The 20,486-nt window shown below is 40.5% G+C and overlaps 1 protein-coding gene across 1 annotated transcript; it reads left to right on the plus strand.

Moving 5' to 3' along the window:
• Positions 1-371: 371 nt before the first annotated feature.
• nadsyn1 (NAD synthetase 1) lies at positions 372-19,444 on the plus strand. Its single transcript, XM_083994130.1, has 21 exons — positions 372-594; positions 1,782-1,842; positions 2,027-2,143; positions 2,760-2,813; positions 2,916-3,005; positions 4,661-4,712; positions 4,801-4,889; positions 5,490-5,607; positions 5,720-5,851; positions 6,554-6,625; positions 7,943-8,067; positions 8,215-8,263; positions 8,344-8,446; positions 14,239-14,407; positions 14,967-15,102; positions 15,512-15,618; positions 16,638-16,769; positions 16,972-17,041; positions 17,607-17,735; positions 18,863-19,039; positions 19,162-19,444. The coding sequence occupies exons 1-21, from the start codon at positions 510-512 to the stop codon at positions 19,195-19,197; spliced, it is 2,103 nt and encodes a 700-aa protein (XP_083850256.1). The 5' UTR covers positions 372-509; the 3' UTR covers positions 19,198-19,444.
• Positions 19,445-20,486: the final 1,042 nt, after the last annotated feature.

Genomic DNA, 20,486 nt, shown 5'->3' on the forward strand with positions numbered 1-20,486 from the left:
TGTGAATTGGCACATTTGTAACTCAAACTAAATTCCATTTAGGTAAAGTCCTACTTTAAGGGCTAATACCTGTAGTCTCATGCTCTGTAGTTCTATCAAACCACTAGAATAGGAATAGAATCAACTACAGATCTAGACAAATGTCAGGGGTTTATTCAGTTTTGGTGCATTAATGACATCATACACAGGACAGGAGCCATAACAGTTGAGTATATACTTATATCATTCAAATGAACATTGAAACGATGGCGCAGTTACGGAACAGAGGAGAGCTCAAGTTCAAGTGTTACAGGACAGGACTTACCCCTCGCGGTGAGAGAGCTGAGACTGAGGGGGGCAGTAGAAACACCGTGAACGATCACTGCTGAGAAGAAGAAGAATAAGAGAAGGAAGAAGTAGAAGTAGTGGTGTAGTTACAGTCCAACCTGTCAACCTGAGGTTATATCACAAATAATTAGAATCCCCTTTGGTTTGGTGCACTGACGGTTCTAGCTTCAACAGTGAACACAATGGGACGTAAAGTGACGCTCGCCACCTGCTCGTTGAATCAGTGGAGTTTGGACTTTGAAGGCAACTTGGAGAGAATCCTGCAGAGTAAGTGTTGGGACAGAGTGAAGCTGTGACTGTCTGAGCTGCACTTTAGCTCAGGGTGGACTGACTGACTGTACAGCCTGCACACCACATCTATATTTAAAGTACGTGTTGAGTTAGCGGACGTGGAAGAACGTAGTGAATGTGTCACATGACTGTATGCACAGATTCAGTCAATGAACTCCTTCCAATACTGCTACTGGCAGTGGCGGTCGTAGACGCCGAGGGGGCTCCAGGGCAGGCAAAGCCCCCCCCACCCCTCCACCATGGAGTGACTCCTCCAATCACAGTACTACTTGGTTGGAGCTCACTGTGGTATAAAATATGAATTAATAACTAGCAGAGAAGCATCAGCAGCTGTGTCGCCCGGCAGTGCAGTATTTTGTCAGTGTGTGTGCCAACTGCTGCAGGGTTTTGTTGTTTATATGTGTTTTTACTGCTGTTGTATTCTGCTGTTAATTCTAGGAGCAGCTGTTTATTAATTTTCTTGTTTATGTAGCTTAATATTGCCACATAAAGTGAGGGGGACTCCTGCTGAGGTGTCCTGCTGTTTCTGCTCTCTGGTCTCCTTTATAGATGATGGGATTAATGAATATGCCTGACTGGAATTAATTGGTTGCATTAGGTGCCACTCTCATCCGGGAACTTCTTGTTAAAATACAAATACATGCATGTAGCCTAAAGATGTTTCTTTAATAGTTTTATCATGTGCTATTGTTAAAACCATCATTTTCATTCCTATGCTTCCCAAATGTCAAAAAGGTGAAGTGATGCAGTAACATTTAGTCAGATAACTTGTACATTTTTAAGCCCAGACATAAGATATTAAGTTGAATGCACCTTTGAAGTAAAAAAGAAAAAAAAAAATCATGAGGTTAGTGTGATTTTGACCTTTGACCTCTAAAATCTAATCAGTTAATCCTTGAGTCCAAGTGAACATTATAGTTTTATAGCTAAGAAGAAGTGAAAGGGATGCTACAGTAAAGATACCCCAAAACAATATGTCTGCAACTCTGGCTGCCACTGAGGTAGAGGCATGAAGAACCTTTCATGCCAAAGTGAAACACATTTCCATATATTGATCTGCATTCATAAGTCTCTTGCATTTTTCTGTAATCACTTAAACGCTGTCTCTACCTCCACTGTTCATCAATGCATGTGTGTGTGTGTGCGTGTGTTTTTCTATGCAGGTATTGAGATCGCTAAGACTCGTGGAGCCAAATACAGACTGGGCCCAGAGCTGGAGATATGGTACGCAGGGAGTGAGAACTAGGATGATACATCATCCCCATCTGAAAACAATGTAGTCTGGTTATCTTGGCCAAGCTAGTCTGGTCTTGGATTGTGTCTTGAACACCCTGTAGTTTTATCAGCTCCTCAGTCCTCACATTGCCAGAGTTGACTTTGCTCCCCTCTCATCTCTTCCTTTTTCCAGCGGTTATGGCTGTGCAGACCACTTCTATGAGTCGGACACGCTGCTTCACTGCTTCCAGGTCCTAAGGAAGCTACTGGAATCTCCTGTCACCCAGGACATCATCTGTGATGTGGGAATGTGGGTGTTACCTTCAGACACTGAGACCAAAAAAGCTTTGTATCAAAGGATTTAAGTATCTCAGACTTAATGAAATATGACAGGTGGTTTTTAATTTTAAATAAAGGGATAGTTCAACATTTTTGCAAATTGGCCTATTGCCATAATCCCTATAGTTTTAGGAGTAGGTTCATTACTTTTAATTGTCGGTGCAAGCTGTTTTTAGATCGGCGGGGAAGAGACGCGAGATGCATCGTACTTTCGCATTTCCCTCATCAAACTAAATACACAATACGCAATAAATACAAATAGGCCAATTTGCCAAAATGTTCAAGTAAAATTGTTTTCCTGTGGTTGTCTGCCTCTGCCACTCAGACTAGTTTCACTTTTCATCTCTACTTAGTCATAATCATAGTAATCATTATTAGCCAATTGTAATATATGGTCATGACTGAAGTTTTTGTTAAAAATAGTGTTCCCAGATCACACTGACCTTGACCTTTGACCTTAAATCATCCTTGTACTGGTGGTCTGCTTTAGAGAACAAGGGAGACTCTCCTCTGACTTTAATCTGAGACATCAGCCATCACATTATCAATCTGTCCCTGCTGATCTGTGCTGGACTCTGTCCCCTCAGGCCCATCATGCATCATAATGTGCGCTACAACTGTAGAGTCCTCTTCCTCAATAGGTACGTCTTCACACCACATACATGATATACTGTCATATGTGTGTGAGTGTGAGCTTGTGTGTACATCTGCATGGCTCACTCAGAATGTGTCTTTTACTGTAGAAAGATACTGCTGATCAGACCAAAGATGTTGATGGCCAACCACGGGATCTACAGAGAGGTGCGCTGGTTCTCACCCTGGAACCAGCTGAGGTGGGTCGTCTCTCTGGCATCACTCACATGTTCTCATCTCTCAGTACGTTTACATGACACTTGAGAAAACCTTGGTCCGACTATAACCAGACAACTGAGTGCATGTAAACGCGTTAGTCCGACTAATATCGAAGTTCTCCAACACCGATTAAGACACCCAGACACAGTGTTTTTCAAACTTGGGGTCGGGACCCCACGTGGGGTCGCCTGGAATTCAAATCTAGTAATTGATAAAAATAAAAAAAGACTGATTTTTTAACTAATTATTATTCTTTTTAAAATTATTATTAAAAACCCCACAGGCAGTCTTAAACAACTGTATTCTATACTTTCACTTTCTCAAATATAAATCGAGTTCAAATAAATGCAGCATAAAAATATCTGAGCTGGTGCATCTTGATTGACGCAGGTCGCCAGAAATTTGTGAAGCCAAAAAAGGTCGGGAACCACTGCTTTAACAATTCATGAATTTTATATTGATGTTCTATGTGTGGGTATGATCTTCAGTAATCGTCAGACACAGAGAAGGAGTCTGTTTTCAGTCAACCAAGGTGCTGCAACAATTATTTATTTATGTATTTGTTTGACAGCAAAATACACATGCTGGATTGTAGCAAAAATGCTAACCTGTATCTGTAGTCCCTGTTCAGGTAACACATAAAAATATTACAACTCACTATACACGACAACAAATATAAAATTCACAAAATTAAAAGGGCAAATACATCATGAGTTATTTTGTGATCATAAACCTGATTTTACTTCATGTTTAACGGTCGGTAGTATTCTCCCAAAATTCAAGTCATAAGCCATTCCAATATTTACTAGCTCCCATGAATTGTGTTGCCCTTATGACCACGTGGCAGCTCCCTCCCACTCGTGCCAGACCACTGTCAGCACTCAAATATGACGGGTGTCCATGCAGAACCCTATAAATAAAACAAGCATATTTAAAATGTAATGTTGTACTCACCAAGAAGACAGATGATGGAAATCTCTGTCATGGAGTTCAAGCCTCAGTCAGCACTGAGCTGATGTGTGTTCAGAGCTGGAGCAGTGGCCAGGCCTGGACTAAGTTATTGCAGCAGTTAAATACACAAGATTTTTTTTGAGTATGACCATGTCACAGTTGAAATGTCTATTGTGAGATTTTTCTTGTTTTTCTACAAAACCAAGTCTTTGAATAAGCTACACTGGCATACAGTATCTCTGAGTGATAGCATGAGGGAGAAACTCTGATACAAAGTGAACAGAACTCCTCATGCACTGCTGTTATACTGGAAGTGATCAGCTGCTGGCTGGTCACAGGAACAACTGTCTTCACCTTCATACAGTGTTGGGAAAGTTCACTTTCTACATGAACTAGTTCAAAGTTCAGTTCACAAATTTGAAAATGAACTAGTTCAGTTCATGGTTCATAATTCAAAATGTTGAACTAAATTCCAATAATGAACTAGTTACGAGTACTGCGAGCTATTCATTTTCAAAAATATTGCCATAGTCCACATAGAACCACAGATAGGAATTATTTTATCAGTTTTAATACTCAAACTATGTGTTTGTTGTGTTTATCACTGTTGTGACTTAGTTTAGTTTGACCAGTGGAAATGGAAAGTGGCAGTGAAAGTGAATGAGTTTGTGTTTGTCTCCTGAAGGAAGGTGGAGGAATATTTCCTGCCCAGAATGATCCAGGAGGTAACAGGACAGGTAAAGAACGCCATGGCCTGTGTTGCACCACTTCTCCACACTCAGTGGGAGGCTCATTGTTTTGTCCCCTTGTCTTTGTGTGCATTAGGACACTGTCCCGTTCGGTGACTGTGTGCTGTCCACAAAGGACACCTGTATTGGCACTGAGATGTGTGCAGAGCTCTGGAACCCCAGAAGGTAGAGCACCAGAGGATTGTGGGTGTTGTAGTAATAGGGTTGCAATGGACAATTTCCAGTACATTTCCAGAAACTTTCCATGGGAAGTTAAGCTGGGGAATTTTGGAAAGATTCCAAATTGGACACTTTCCATGGGAATTATGGGAATTTATGGTAATAATGGGGAATTTATGGGAATTAACTGGAAATTGGGGGTAATTTAAACAAACTGTATCATATCCAAACATAAATGTAAATATTTTGTTTTGTCATAAGCAGACATCCATGCTAAATAATACAATTAAAAAACATTTCAACAGATTTATTTGTGAGTAGAACTTTATCAAGTTTTAATTCTTGTATGAACAATCAATTCTTTTACAACAAAAACATGAATGTTGAGTAAAATATTACTCACCCCCCCACCCTGCCAAGTTCCATGTTAAGGGCTAACCTTCAATTTTGTAAATTTCTGATTTATTCCCGTTTATTCCCATATATTCCCATTAATTCCCATGGAAAGTTTCCAACTTTGAAAATTCCCAGAATTTTGCAGTCCTATGTAGTAATAGTATTTTGTGTAGTAACTCCTGATGACTGAGTAATGCCTCTGTTCCTCAGCCCCCACGTAGACATGGGTCTGGATGGGGTGGAAATCTTCACTAACTCATCTGCCAGCCACCACGAGCTCCGTAAAGCTGACCAGAGAGTCAACCTGGTCAAGTCAGCCACCACCAAGGTACGCTGCACCCTGCAGTCTTATACAATATCACTAGAGGGCAGAGTTATACCACAAACAGCATACTGTATGTTCTCCTTTGATGAAAGCTAATGTTGCTGCATTGTTCCAGAGCGGAGGCATCTACCTGTACTCCAACCAGAGGGGCTGTGATGGAGACCGTGTCTACTATGACGGCTGTGCCATGGTGGCCATCAATGGGGACATTGTGGCACAGGGAGCACAGTTCTCCCTCAGTGACGTGGTACGTAAGGACACGTGGACAGAGCAGGACAGGACACAGCTCCATCAGCTTCAGTCAGCTTTGTGTTTGAGTTAGAGTACTGGAGTTCCTGATTGTAAAATTACTCAAGCGTTCAAAATTACATTTTTATTTCGATACATTGTTGTTTTCTTCTACAATCACAGAACTTACTAACTGGAACAACCCACTGACTGACTGTTTTTCTTTCTTATTACAAGCACAAAAAACTTGCTTTCACTGGCAGATCTTTCTACTTATTTCAATTGAAAATTAGTTTGAAACAAGTGAAAACTGTCTAAAAACAAGTTATTTTTTTTAGGTGATGAGTCTTATTTTAAGTGGAAAGAGATTTTTTACTAAGATTGAGGCATTTTGACAAGAAATAAGACAAATATTATTGGAAAGCTTTTTAGTTTTTAGAGTAGGGCCAGGTAGGGTTGGATAGCTTTTTTCCCTTAAAAAATGAAATCATCATTTAAAAACTGCACTCTATATTTACTTTCTGTGTCTAATATCCAAATTGGTTTGATGATCGTAAATATGTAAGTGTGACAAATATGTAAAAAACTAAGAAATCAGGAAGGGGATAATATTTTTTTCACGGCACTGTATGTGTATGTGTCCCAGAGCAGACACAAAGTGTGAAGAAGATATCTGGAGGGTCACACTGATCCATGTGTGTGTGTGTGTGTTTTTTTGTAGGAGGTGATTACAGCCACAGTTGACCTTGAGGATGTGCGTAGCTACAGAGGAGAACTGTGTCAGCCACTCATGGTGAGACAACACACGCAGCCTTTTAGCCTTGTAATGTAATGTAATGTAATGTAATGTAATGTACACAGTCGGAGCTGGTGGAGACCACAGAGAGAGAGAGGGGACACTGGACTTGGACACCGTTGATAAAGGAGACACTGACAATAGTTTCCTGTGACTGTGTCTGGAGGGTTTTTCCACCTGCTGTTCCTTCAGGAGTCCAGCAGCAGCTCTGAGTGTGTTGAAGAGAAGTGGATGTCATCACACATGATGATTCTCCCACCGTCACTGAAACTGACTGAAGACTCTGACATTAAAATGTCATTTTTAGAGTCAATCAGGAAAAAATCAACTTGATCAGAGACCAGTCTGTCTCTGGTTGTGTCTTGAAGGTGGCACAGTGGTGCAGCATGCTGCCTCATAAGAGGAAGGTTCTGTGTTTTAATGCTTAACACCACTGGTGCAACTATTTTCATTCTGGTTTTCCCAACTAGTCATGTCATTTTCCAGCATAATGTCCCTTTTTCTAGTGATAGGAAGTCCCCTGGGTGTAGCTGAGACCAGTTAATGTCTGGATCCCTGTCACTTGATGATGCTTTATACAGTTCTTTTTACACGTCTCAGACTCTTCTTCCAAACATGCGGTTTAGTTTAGTTTAGTTTATTAATTTATTAAGGGACAGTGTGCAACGACATTAATCATTTGCAGAAAATGAGATAGTTGCACCAGATTTAGCTTACAGCTAATTTCCATCTGCAGTCGCAACATACAGTATAACGTACAAAAATACACAGAAAACGCAGACCACAAACTACTATACAAGGCTCATACATAGAATGACACAAATAGACAGTAGACAACACATAGACAATACAGAAACACAGTTTCCACATCTAAAAAGACCAGGTCAAGTGCAATACATTTGAGAAAGGTGTACCCTATACTATGTGATCAATGGAAAAAAAAAAAAAAAGCTAAGTCGTACATGATACACAATACGATAAAACATTTTAAAATCCCCCAATTCCTACTTCACAAGATTTTAAGATAATTCCATAGATTGAATGCGTTAAGAGCTACTGAAATACATTTTTTAAGAGGCTAACTGAGTAACAAGTGCCTTGCTTTTAAGCGTGCTGGCAACTTTGGTTATCCAGTAGCCATTGTTTTAAATTATGAGAGTCTTCCTCAATGTGTGTTCTTGTAACTTTCCTATTGTGCTTGGCTCAGTGAAACAGTTTGAACCCGTTGTGTAAGATTTTCTGCAGCAGAATCTTTTCTCTGTTTCCTGATCACTGATCCTTTTTCCTGCTTCCACTGTGCCCTATCTGCTGTAGGAGAGTGAACCTAAACCTTGCCACAGAGTCAAAGTGGACTTCTCTTTGTCCACTGGTGATGATTTGTACCTGCCAACTCACCAACCAATCACGTGGCACTTTCATACACCAGATGAAGAGATCAGGTAAAATACATTTAATCTTCAACACAAAATAGTTTTCTAGACAGAAAAGCCATAATCAGCTCTTACCTTTTGTTAAATATAAAAAAAATAAAAAAAATAATAATGAAGAACTCTATTCACTGTACAGCTGTTGACATGTGTGTTTAGTCTAGGGCCCGCCTGCTGGCTGTGGGACTATCTGAGGAGAAGTGGACAGGTGAGAAGGAACACTGACACGTGTAAATGAAGTTGTGTTTAGACGGTGACATGACAGACTGGTTCTGGTCTTTGCTCCAGGCCGGTTTCCTGCTGCCTCTGAGTGGAGGCGTCGACAGCTCCTCCACCGCTTGTATCGTCCACTCCATGTGTGTGCTGCTCTGCCAGGCTGTAGAGGACGGCAGTGAGTACGGTTCACTTTTAGTTTGTTGTATAAGAAAAATCTTAAAGGGATACACCAACATTTTTTTTTCGTGTCGCGCCCTGCGGTCTAGTTTCACGTGTATTTCTTTCGGAAAATTACATGACCTGCTAATATTAGTCTAAAAATAGTTAACGTAACATAACGCGAGTCACAACAAGCACACCGGACCGTTTAGAGTTGCTGAAGTGTGTCTCTGATGACTTTAGGTGGAGGCAGGCTAACACTACCTATGCACTTCCAGCGTTTGAGCTAAGCTAATTAGCGGTGCGCCAGCTCTGCCTGTATCTCCCTTGTTACTGCACGCACAGTCGAAAGGATGGTGTCTATCTGCTGGTCATGGACTCGGGAGTGAGGCAAGACACGAAAAAAATGTTGGCCTATCCCTTTAAACTGATATTCAGTAATATCAAATATTACAGTATTTCCCAGCATTAGCAATATTTTTCATGATTTCTTTGCTGTTTTAAAAAGTCATTACAGTATACAGTGGCAAGAAAAAGTATGTGAACCCTTTGGAATTTCTTTGTTTTCTGCATTCATTGGTAATTCAATGTGATCTGATCTACATCTAAGTCACAATAAACAAATGTGCTTAACCTAATACCACACAAACAATTATAATATTTCATATATTTATTGAACATATCCATTAAACATTCACAGTGCAGGAAGTGAGTGAACCCTTGGATTTAATAACTTATTGAAGCTCAACCAAACGTTTCCTGTAGCTGCAGATCACAACAGCACAACACTCAGGATGAATTCTGGACCATTGGTCCTGACAGAACTGCTTCAGCTCAGCCATGTTATTATAGGATGTCTGGTGTGAACAGCTCTCTGGAGGTCATAGCATCCCTATTGGATTCAGGTCTGAGCTCTGATTGGGCCGCTCCCAAAGGTGGATTTTCTTTTGTTGAAGTTACTCGTCTAGATGATTTAGATAGATAGTAGATTTACTTCAATGTTTAGGGTCGTTGTCCTGCTGCATCACACAACTTCTACTGAGCCTCAGCTGGTGAAGCCACCCTGACATTATCCTGTAGGAAACCTGGAGAAACTCTGGATGGTGGCAAACTGTCCAGGCCCTGAGGCAGCAGAGCCCCAAACCATGATGCTCCTCCACCGGACTTCACCTCTGACATGATGTTTATGCTGATATGTAGAGCCATTTTTACATCATACGTACAAAAAATACAAAAAATAAAATAGAATGAATTTTAAAAAGTACAAAAAATTAAATCTTAGTTTCATCAGTCCACAAAACATTTTCCCATTAGTGTTGTGGAGTGGCAAACTTCAGGCTTATGGAAAGCAATTCATGTAGAAAACTAGGAAATTCCAAAGTGTTCACATACTTTTTCTTGCCACTGTAAGTGTAATATTACATTGAACTGCTGTTTAGTAGCATCATCACTTAAAGGGATAGTTCACCCAAAATTCAAATTTCACTCATTATCTACTCACCCTCATGTCGACTAAGAGCTGTGAGAATTTTCAGAGTCCTCCATGCCTTCTCTGAGTTACGGGGGGGTCCGTGCAGCAGTATTTGTCCATATAATGGTTGTGAATGGATACCAACTTTCTTCGTCCAAAAAGACACACCAAAAAACATCCAAATACCTCCATGCTGCTCGTCTGTAATGCCCCTCTTGTATTGAAGCCCCGACATGAGAAATTGTTCCGAAAAAAATTAGATAAGTCTATATTTTAAGTTTGTTTGTAGTGGAAGCTCCCAGTGTCTCGGTTCACTGCTCTTCCTGGCGGAACTATTTCTCATGTCTGGGCTTCAATACAAGAGGGACATTACAGACGAGCAGCATGGAGGTATTTGGATGTTTTTTGGTGTGTCTTTTTGGACGAAGAAAGTTGGTATCCATTCACAACCAATATATGGACAAATACTGTGCACGGACCCCCCCGTAACTCCAAGAAGGCACTGAGGACTCTGAAAATTCTCACAGCTCTTAGTCGACATGAGGGTGAGTAGATAATGAGTGAAATTTGAATTTTGGGTGAACTATCCATCCATCTGCTGCTGGCTATGTTGTCAGTCCATGCAGGATCATGGGGGACTGGAGCCAATCCCAGCTGACACTGGGCGAGGGCGGGGTAGACTCTGAACAGGTCACCGGTCCATCACAGGGCTGATGACCTTGCAGCGGAGCAGCAGGCAGCAACAGAGCGTAGCAGAGCCAAGTTTTGAGATAACTTGCATTAGAAAGAAAAGTGAGAAAAGGAGAAAAAGGAAAGTGAGAGGAAATGGGGAAACCTAAAAGTTACAACACCAGGTCTATGAACAAAAGGCTGGCGGCGATTATAGAGGGGCTGAAGGAAATGTCCGAATTCCTGAAGGCGATGAACGAAGAGCTGGAAAGCGAGCTGAATAGTGAGCTGAAAGATACAAAGAAGATGATGGAACCTCTCCAAGAGGTGAAGGCTGAAATCAAACAGCCCCGGGAAGAGAATGCAAAAAAAGAGCAGCAGCTAAAGGAGCTGGGGAACAGAGTGGAGGAGCTGGACCAGCAGGGAAGACTCAACGAGGTGATTGTGACCGGCCTCAAGATCAAGCATCATCATGTGGAGAAGCAGGTGTCTGAGTTCCTGGCTGCCAAAAACATCGATGTGGATTTCAGCTATGTGGAAGTATGTCACCTCTTACCCCGGGGGAAAGAGTCTGGAACACGAGCTGTCCTGCTGAGATTCACCAACAGAAAACACAAGACTGCACTGCTGAAGCAGGGCAGGAAGCTCAAAGGCTCGGACGTCTACATCAACGAGAACCTCACCAAGAAGAACGCTGACATCGCCAGAAAAGCTCGCCAACTGAAGAAGCGGGGTAAGATTCAACACACCTGGACGGCAAACTGCAGAATCTACATCAAAACAAATGGATCATCACCAGAAGAAGTCAAAATAATGCAGATCAGGAGTGTGGACGAGCTGGAGAAATACGAACATTAAGGTATGGCTCACAAAGTCTCCATAACTACAGCACAGCAAAGGACAAGGGTTCTTACACAGACTGAAAAGATGAGGGAAATATCAGAAAGGATTGCTGAGCATCAAAGTGTGGAGCTGATTACAAATCAACATGTGAACCACATCTTAACAAACCCGAATGAAGGAATTGACCCCGATAATCACTTCTACTTTAACATGACTGACATCACTGAAGATCAATACAGCGAGAGCATTGAGATGGGGAAACTGTCTTTAATTCACTTTAATAGCAGGAGTCCCTATACCAACTTCGGCCACATCAAAGAATACCTAAATCACTTCAAAAATACTTTCAACATCATTGCGGTGTCGGAAACATGGATTAAAGAAGACAAAGGCATGGATTTTTCCCTGGATGGATATAAAGTTGTATGTGTTAACAGGAGGAACAGAGGTGGAGGAGGAGTGGCCCTGTTCATTGACAATAACACCAAGTATGAGACTGTACAAAACATGTCTACAGCTGTTGAATCATAGCAGACAACTTCTTTGTCAATGTTGGGACAGATCTAGCCAAGGACATTCCTCACTCATCTCTACACTGGGACCACTTTGATAAGGACGGAGGCAGAAAGCCCAGCTCAATGTTTCTCACACCAGTGAAGGACACAGAGATTAGACACCTGCGTAGCAAAAACATCTCTGTTTTGACTGTCTAGAGCGAGACTGCAGCTCTGCATTACTACCTGCTGTTGTAACATGTTGTGTCAAAATGTCAAAAGAAAAAATTGTGATGAAGATAATGTATTCTGTGGGTAACGGGGGCGGGACTAGATAAGCTTTTGCTTCTCCCGCTTCCCCTTTCAGCCATGTTGCTGTATTACTTAAACTAAGATGATGTGTGATGATGATTGATCTAACTGACATGCCAAAATAAACAAATAAATAAATACACAACAGAGACCAACAATCTCACATTTACACCTACAGGCAATTTAGGGTCTTCATTATATAATGTGCATGTGCATGAGGAAGCTGGAGAACCTGGAGAGAACCCACAGGAAGGAATATGCCATCTTACAATAATATGATTATACAGTCCCCTCCAAAAGTTTTGGAACAGTGAAGCTGTTTCCTTTGAGTTTGAGTTAGTAAAAATAAATAGAACCACAAAAAAAAAAAAAAAACAGTTACACATCCCTCTAAAAGCAGGGCTGCATGGCTGATCGAATGGGTCAGGGCTGAAGCTACAAGCTTATAGATGCCCTAACCTTTACACCATACATGTAAACATATGTATACAGTACCTATACATAAACAAACAAGCATACATGCCATCTACACACATATACACACACCTACATGTACATACTCAGCAAATACCAAGCAAAAATAGACATTTAACATTTGTTAAATACTTTCCTACCTACATTTAACATTAGTACCATAAATCATTCCCCACCTTCAAGACTGTATCTTTCCAAAATGAACATTTTTAACTTATTTTTAAATTTCACCAGATTTTTACTTTTTTTGATCTCATCAGTTAACTTGTTCCATAGCTTCACCCCACAGACAGATACACACATGCTTTTCAGAGTAGTGTGAACAATTGGTTGTTTAAAATTCCATCTCCCTCTTAGATCGTATCCCCCTTCTCTATCACTAAAGTTTTTTTGTATATGGCCAGGAAGTAATTTATGATGTGCTTTATACAGAATTTGAATTTGTTTTTGCTTTACTCTGAAAACATTTGGGTTTGACACCAGAAGATGAATATGAGTTCCTATACTTCATATTCACCTAAAAATCTGGTGTTCCACTACAAATGAGGCTCTTCTAAGTTGTTAACATACCTTGATGTAAACAGGACCCTCTTGAAAATGAGACCCAGTGTCTCCACGAGATTACTCGTATAAATAAAGGTTAAAAAAAATAATACCTGGAAATAAAAGATGAATATTGATCTCTTGTCTCATATCCATATTTTGGTGTTAAACCCAAATGCTTTCAGTGTACAGCAAAAATAAAGGAAGTGGCCTCACCATCCCAATACTTTTAGAGGGGACTGTCTGTTATTTAAAAACTGAAACATAAAATAATAATATAACTATGCATTATTAAAAAACAACCAAAATATGAATTGAATAATGTAAATGATTAGATTCAATCGATATTTAAAATCTAGCATTAAAAAAATGTTATAATAAAATATACATGATATACAGTGAAACACAGTAATATTGCATAGTTTGGGCTGGACTGTCTCAAGATATTACCTGAGTAATATTATATGTTTTGCATATTCTCAAACCACCAGTGAATGTCTCTGAGCGTCCCTCACACTATACTGCCCACTTCAGACTCAACTCACTGCAACAACAGTTGGCCCACTAACAAACAGGAGGAAATATCACCTCTAGACCACATCATCTGAAGATATTTCCTCCGTTTGTTAGTGATCCAACAAATGTAATTAAAACAGTCAAAAGTAAAAACTACACAACTGATGACATGTACAATGTGATATGTTGCCCTTCTGGAACTGTTGACACATTAAACAAATTGAATAAAGGTCTTTAAAATGAATAGATGGTGTTTTTTCAGTATGTGACAGTGATGCCATTGGACAGGCTTTTTCCCCATTACTTTCAGGGCCTGACTGTATAAGGATGTTATACAAAGTTCACCAAAGTGCTGAACAAATTAATAAAACATACCATTATTAAAATACAAATGTGCTATAAATAAACAAAAAATATAAGTAAAAGACAAACTGAGCTCAAACAGTGAGACAGCCATGCCTCTCTCTCTCTGTCTCTCTGTCTCAGACACACAGGTACTGGAGGACGTCCGCAGGGTGGTTGGGGATGAGTCCTACTGTCCCCAACAGGCAAAAGAGTTGTGTGGCCGCATCTTCACCACCTGCTACATGGCCAGTGAAAACTCCTCTGAGGACACACGTAACAGGGCCAAAGAGCTGGCCAATCAGATCGGCAGGTAAGTACATGACAGAATAGAACAGATTATAGTAGTGATGGTAGTATAGTAGATTCCTTGGCTTAAAGGGACAACAAAGAGTTTTTATTTGGTTATTAAAAAAGTCTCATATTAATGTGGATGAATCTACATTACCCACACTTGTTAATGGGTCCATTTTGATAATATATCGTTTTGTCTTTATCATTATTTAGTTATTATTTTTAGTGGTCGGCTCGCCCTGCATTTCCTACTTTCGATTTCCCAGACGCTGCCCGGCGGGTCATGGGAATAACGCAGCCGAATCGCTGTTTATGGTCGGAACTACGACGGTACCTGATCGTCTTCCAACCTCGACTTTCATTCTTGATCAATGAAAACATTCTTGGCAAATGGGAAATGTAGTGTGAAAACACTTTGCTGTCCCTTTAAGTGTCAGGTAACATTAATGGTTGTGTTTTCTATTTCGGGTCATGTAGAACAGTGTTTCCAGGATCCAGCCTTGAAGTCAAGTCAGTCAGTCAAAGCAGTCTGGTTATTCCTTCAGTTTTGGTAAAAACATGTATCCTGTGTTTTGCAGCACGCACATGAATATCAACATAGACATGGCGGTGAAAGGTATTCTGGGTATCTTCTCCGCCGTTACCGGGGCTTGGCCTAAATTTCGCGCCAATGGAGGAAGCCACAGAGAAAACCTCGCTCTGCAGAACATACAGGTCAGACTGACACTCACCCTCAGGCTCGGTCCCCTCACTGCCTCACTGCACACACACACACACACACACACACACACAGTTTAACCACAGACTTCACACTGATGCTGCAGCAACAAAACTGCAACTAGCTTTTATCAGAATCACCCAGTTTAGATAGATAGACGGAAGCTTTATTGTCATTGTAAAAGAATACAACGAAATTGCCAGTGGCCTTGGTGCCAACAAATCTAAACAAATATACGTATATACACAAAATAACACACACAACCAGTCTGGCCGGCAGGGAAAATAACTAAAATATATAAATTGGCTAAAAATAACAGTGCAATGGCAAAAGTGCATCAGTGATTCCGGTTCAGATTAATTCTCACTCCCTCTGTGTGTGTGTGTGTTGTGTTTCCATTCTTAGGCTCGGGTCAGGATGGTCCTGGCATACCTGTTTGCTCAGCTGAGTCTGTGGGCCTCAGGTAGACCAGGTGGACTGCTGGTGCTGGGATCAGCCAATGTGGATGAGAGGTATCAGCTGACTCCGCACAAGTGTGATGCTCATCTTTCTCTTTAAAGTATTTCTGAAGGGACACACGGCCTCCCAGTGGTCACATGGTGCGTGTGCTGGGAAGAGTGTGACTATAGAATACACATCCTGCAGGGGGTTGATCATATGATATATGGTGATGATATATTACCGTGTTTTGTTTTCCAAAAGTCTGTTTTTGGACTTTTTGACAAAGCCATTGTCACCATGTAAATTATTGATAAAAATATTGATTGACAGCACCCCAAAAAAATGATTTAACGTTCACCTTCACTGGCCTCATCCTCATCTCAATTCTCACTCTCATCTTCGTCATCATCATCGTAATAGCCTGAAGTTTGCTTTACAGCAACCAAAATCTAATTTATTGTAAGGATCAAAACTAAATTATGATGAATTATTTATTTTTGAACATTATATTTAGACCTAAACACACCCTACAATAATCTCCTATGCAATGTTGATTCCATAATGGTTCACTGTTGCCTCAAGGCAACATTGCAATTTTCTGGTATGTTGTTGCCTTCAGGCAACAGGTACATTTTAACAAGTTTCCACTATTTAATAAGTAAATACACTGCATGGAACTATTAAAAATTTAACTTTCCTAATCTATTAGTGTAAATATATTTTTTCCAGATGAAAAAGATCCAGGAAGTTATGTTGTCAGACCGTGTTAGTGGAGCAAAATGGCAAACCTGTTTCCTTTGAAAAGGTCTGCAAAAAAGGTTTTCAGGGGCTTCTTGAAAGTCATTTGATAAATTAAAGCATTGTTATTTGTTCTCTATGGTCTTCTCTTTTTTTAAGTATTATATCATTAAAAGGGATGTATTGTGGAGATGTGACAGGCCAAAAATTGGTTTGTTGCCTGAGGGCAACATGGTACCATAGAGGGTTAAGGAGGTGATTCTGCTCACAGTTAGTGTCAAACACCAAACTGTGCAGCTGAATGTCTGTTTTCCAGACAGATCACATTGCTCATGGATCTTATCCTTCTCAGTCTCACAGGATACTTCACCAAGTACGACTGCTCCAGTGCTGACATCAACCCAATAGGAGGAATCAGCAAAATGGACCTGAAGAGCTTCCTGCTGTACTGCTCTGAGCAGTTCCAGCTCAGCGCTCTCAGAGGGTGAGGAGGATGCTGCAGGTCAACGGACACCAAACACAAACAGGAAACCAGACCACAGAGTCAAACCAGGGTTTACGGGAACTATGACAAATGGGGGTTTCATGAAGCTGTCTACGTTTTATTAGCCGTGTGATATCCTTCTACCACACATGCAGCTTATGGTGTGGTTTTCAGTTTGTCTGTGGTTTTGTTTCCTCTGCAGAATCTTGGCTGCTCCCCCCACAGCCGAGCTCGAGCCGCTCACAGACGGACAGGTGTCTCAGACAGACGAGGTGAGACAGAGGTGCTGCTGATGGAAATACTCTTAGGAGAATTTTCCTCTGATATCTTATCTTTTATTCTCATAATAATCTTTTATTATTTTGTTATTTGCTTTTCCAATGGGAATGAAGTTTACTGCAAGACCAGAAAGAGCATGTTAGATGACAAGTCCTAGATTTATACTTCCTATACAAAAAGGTGAAACATCAAAGAAACAGAAATAGAATATACTATTTCAACACTCCTCATTCAGTTACCCTGGCCCACAATTATTGAGCTTTATCAATAAACTCAATTGTGTCTATTGTCTCCCACTCATCATACACTTTTGGGTTAAAATTCTGACCCCATGACTTCTTCTGAGCTCAGTGGGATCATTGTGCAGCTTTTGCTTTATTTCCTGTCCTCACTCTACACGTTCCTCCGTTCTTATCTTTTTATATTTTTTTCCCCAAAATGTCTTTATTGGATTTTCCACAACACAAACATGCCATACTGTATTTGTTGCATTGTTGTGCAAAATGTAACATGGAAAGTAACATGACATGTTTCCTCCATCCCTCTCCCCCTCCTCAGGCAGACATGGGGATGACCTACTCTGAGTTATCAGTGATTGGACGCCTGAGGAAGATCTCCAAGTGCGGCCCCTTCAGTATGTTCTGTAAACTCATTCACATGTGGAAGGACGTGCTCTCACCTACAGAGGTCAGTCACCTGCTTCTATCTCCGAGCTTTAAAGAACAGTAATTCAGGTGTTTTACTGAAAGCAACAGTGTACCTGTTGAATTATTTTGTTATTAATCATGAATATTAGGGCTGTCAATCTTCTCCCCAAATCAGATTCAAATTTCTAATGCTTCTTACGTTAAATATTCAAATTATATTCAAATTTTTAATGTTTTTTTTTAGATCATAATACAGCTGTATAGGCCTACCAGCTTATTATTACGATTTTCCAACTCACTGTAAAACTTCAAGAGGGGAAATCGAAACATTCTAAGTAGTATAGTGGTGCAACGGATCACAGTCGATCCATGATTGGCATGCAAGTGGTCCGCGGATCAATCGATTAAAAAAAAAAAGGTGTGGGTGTAGTGTGGGAACACGTAGGCCACCGCCCCCAGCCAAATAAACAGGCAGTAAAAAAAACCTCTTCTCATAAATTTGAAGCTGCAGCTCCACGTCACACACAACAACAAAATAGTTTGTCTTATCAATATGTTTACTACCTGTATGTCGCGACACACAACGTTAATTTGCATCGTTGCAGAAGGCACGCGTTGGAACATCAGTTTTCAACTTATAATATATTAATAATATATTAATTAATATTAATTAATTAAATTAATATTAATTAATAATAATATAATTTGAATTCCGTTGGAATAGCGAAGTTCGTTCTGACAGCCCTAATGAATATGCATTGTATGCGTGTGCATTTATCTGTGACTACCAAGATCTTTAAAGCAGAAGTAAGCGGAATGTTTGTGTTAATATAAGTCTTAAATAGTTATATCTTCCGACAGCAATCACTTATATAGAGTGTTTGGTCTGAAACACGGGTCTGTCAGTCACTCTGCTCTGCTGTAAGCCGCGGAGAAAACTTTCCTTGTATCCTACAACCTTTATCCAATGAGGAGAGAGCACGGCATAAAGGGGCGGTCCTCTCTGTGTGTGCAGCCAAGGAATGCGCGTGAATGTGGTGACGTAGGGACGAGGGCGGGGACTGCTAACTCCATCGGCTGACAGGAAGTTAGCCAAAACGACCGGATCGCTTACTTCTGCTTTAATGCAAGAGAAGTCACAAAAGCTAAAACTAAAATGTTCCTCAGGTGGCCCAGAAGGTGAAGCACTTCTTCAGGATGTACTCGGTGAACCGCCACAAGATGACCACGGTGACTCCGTCCTACCACGCTGAGACCTACAGTCCTGATGACAACCGCTTTGACCTCCGACCGTTCCTCTACAACACCCGTTGGACCTGGCAGTTCAGGTGCATCGACACCCAGGTAGGAATCAGCACAGTGAATGTGTTTCACCTGATTCTGGTGTCAGAGCAGCAGGTTGATAAAGACAAGTTAACAATCATCACCCAGAAGTTTCTTCCATCTCTCCTCTCTCTGTCCCACAGGTGTCCCAGCTGACCACAAACACCTCAAAGCAGTAACAGCCTGAGGTTCTCAGGGTCCAGTGGAAATCCCTCTGAACTGGTTCGGATCAGAACCATCAGTTATCATGAATGTGATTTCTACAGCTCAGTGAAGCCATACACTCAAGCAAAGTGTGAAACACTGAGCTATAGCCATTTGTGTAAATCATTTTCAATGTAATTGAAATTGTAATGTGTAAATCTTCAAGAAAACACTAACACTCTTTTAATTTGCATTAGTACAATCATGTGAATAAATATTACACAATTATATAAAGTTCAGTTTGTACATTTGTTATAGAAACATGGCAGTCAAAACCATTGACTGTAGTATAGCTACAAAAGTAAAGGAAAAAGTCTAGGTACGGACCAGAGTTAAAGTGTGGATTTTCTCAGCTCAAAATCAAAATACTCAGTCAGAAAACTAAGAATAACACGCCAGGGATGGACAGAACTGAAAATAAAGGAGTTTATTCCCTTTTATAGGATAAACCTGAGCCAGCATCTTGGAGCTTAACTGAATGCGATGTACTGCAAGGTAACCTTCAGGTGAATCCCCAAACTACGTTTCAGAAATGACCTACCGGTATACAGTAATTGATGTTTTAGTTGAGTCTGCAGAACACCTGCTGGGGCTACCACACCTACCCCCCATCAGGCTTATGTCTAACTATCAGCTGTCTCTGCACCTGTACTCAGTTACAATACTGTATTTCCTCCCTGGGCCATTATACAAGGTTACAATTTGTGGACCTGAGCCTATTTCTGGAGATAAAAAAAAAAAAAAACTATATCTTTCCCATTCAGTAGTCACAGACATTATTGTCACATGCTGTTTAAGGCCTAACTCTTATTAATCAGAATGTTCTATGTTGTGCAGGTGAATGCATGTATTATGGAGGGCAACACTGGATATAAAGATGATTATTTTAAAACAAAAGGTTAGCATGCTGGTTTACAGTAAAAATGTTAAACACCAATCCAGTATAAAGGTAGATTTGCATGTTATTTTAAAGCAGTTCTAGTTTCTATATTGGCATCACTGCACACAGCCTGTACTCAGAAACTGAGTACTGCTTTGTGGTGTCACAACAGATGAGATTGCGCCATTGTGCAATGAATAAACTGTATGTTTATCGGGGTTATGTCAGTATAAGAAATTGTTCCAAATTCTAACAGCATAAATTTTTTTTTATTATTATTATTATTTTATATGTATTTCTTATATGGGAATGGATTATGAACATTTTCGGACTTGTGGTTCCCCCCCGCAGAGCCCTGCTGCTCGCCGTGACTCAGACTGTAAC

This window comes from Trachurus trachurus (assembly GCF_905171665.1).
Source record: "Trachurus trachurus genome assembly, chromosome: 3".
NCBI classification, from domain to species: Eukaryota; Metazoa; Chordata; class Actinopteri; order Carangiformes; family Carangidae; genus Trachurus; species Trachurus trachurus.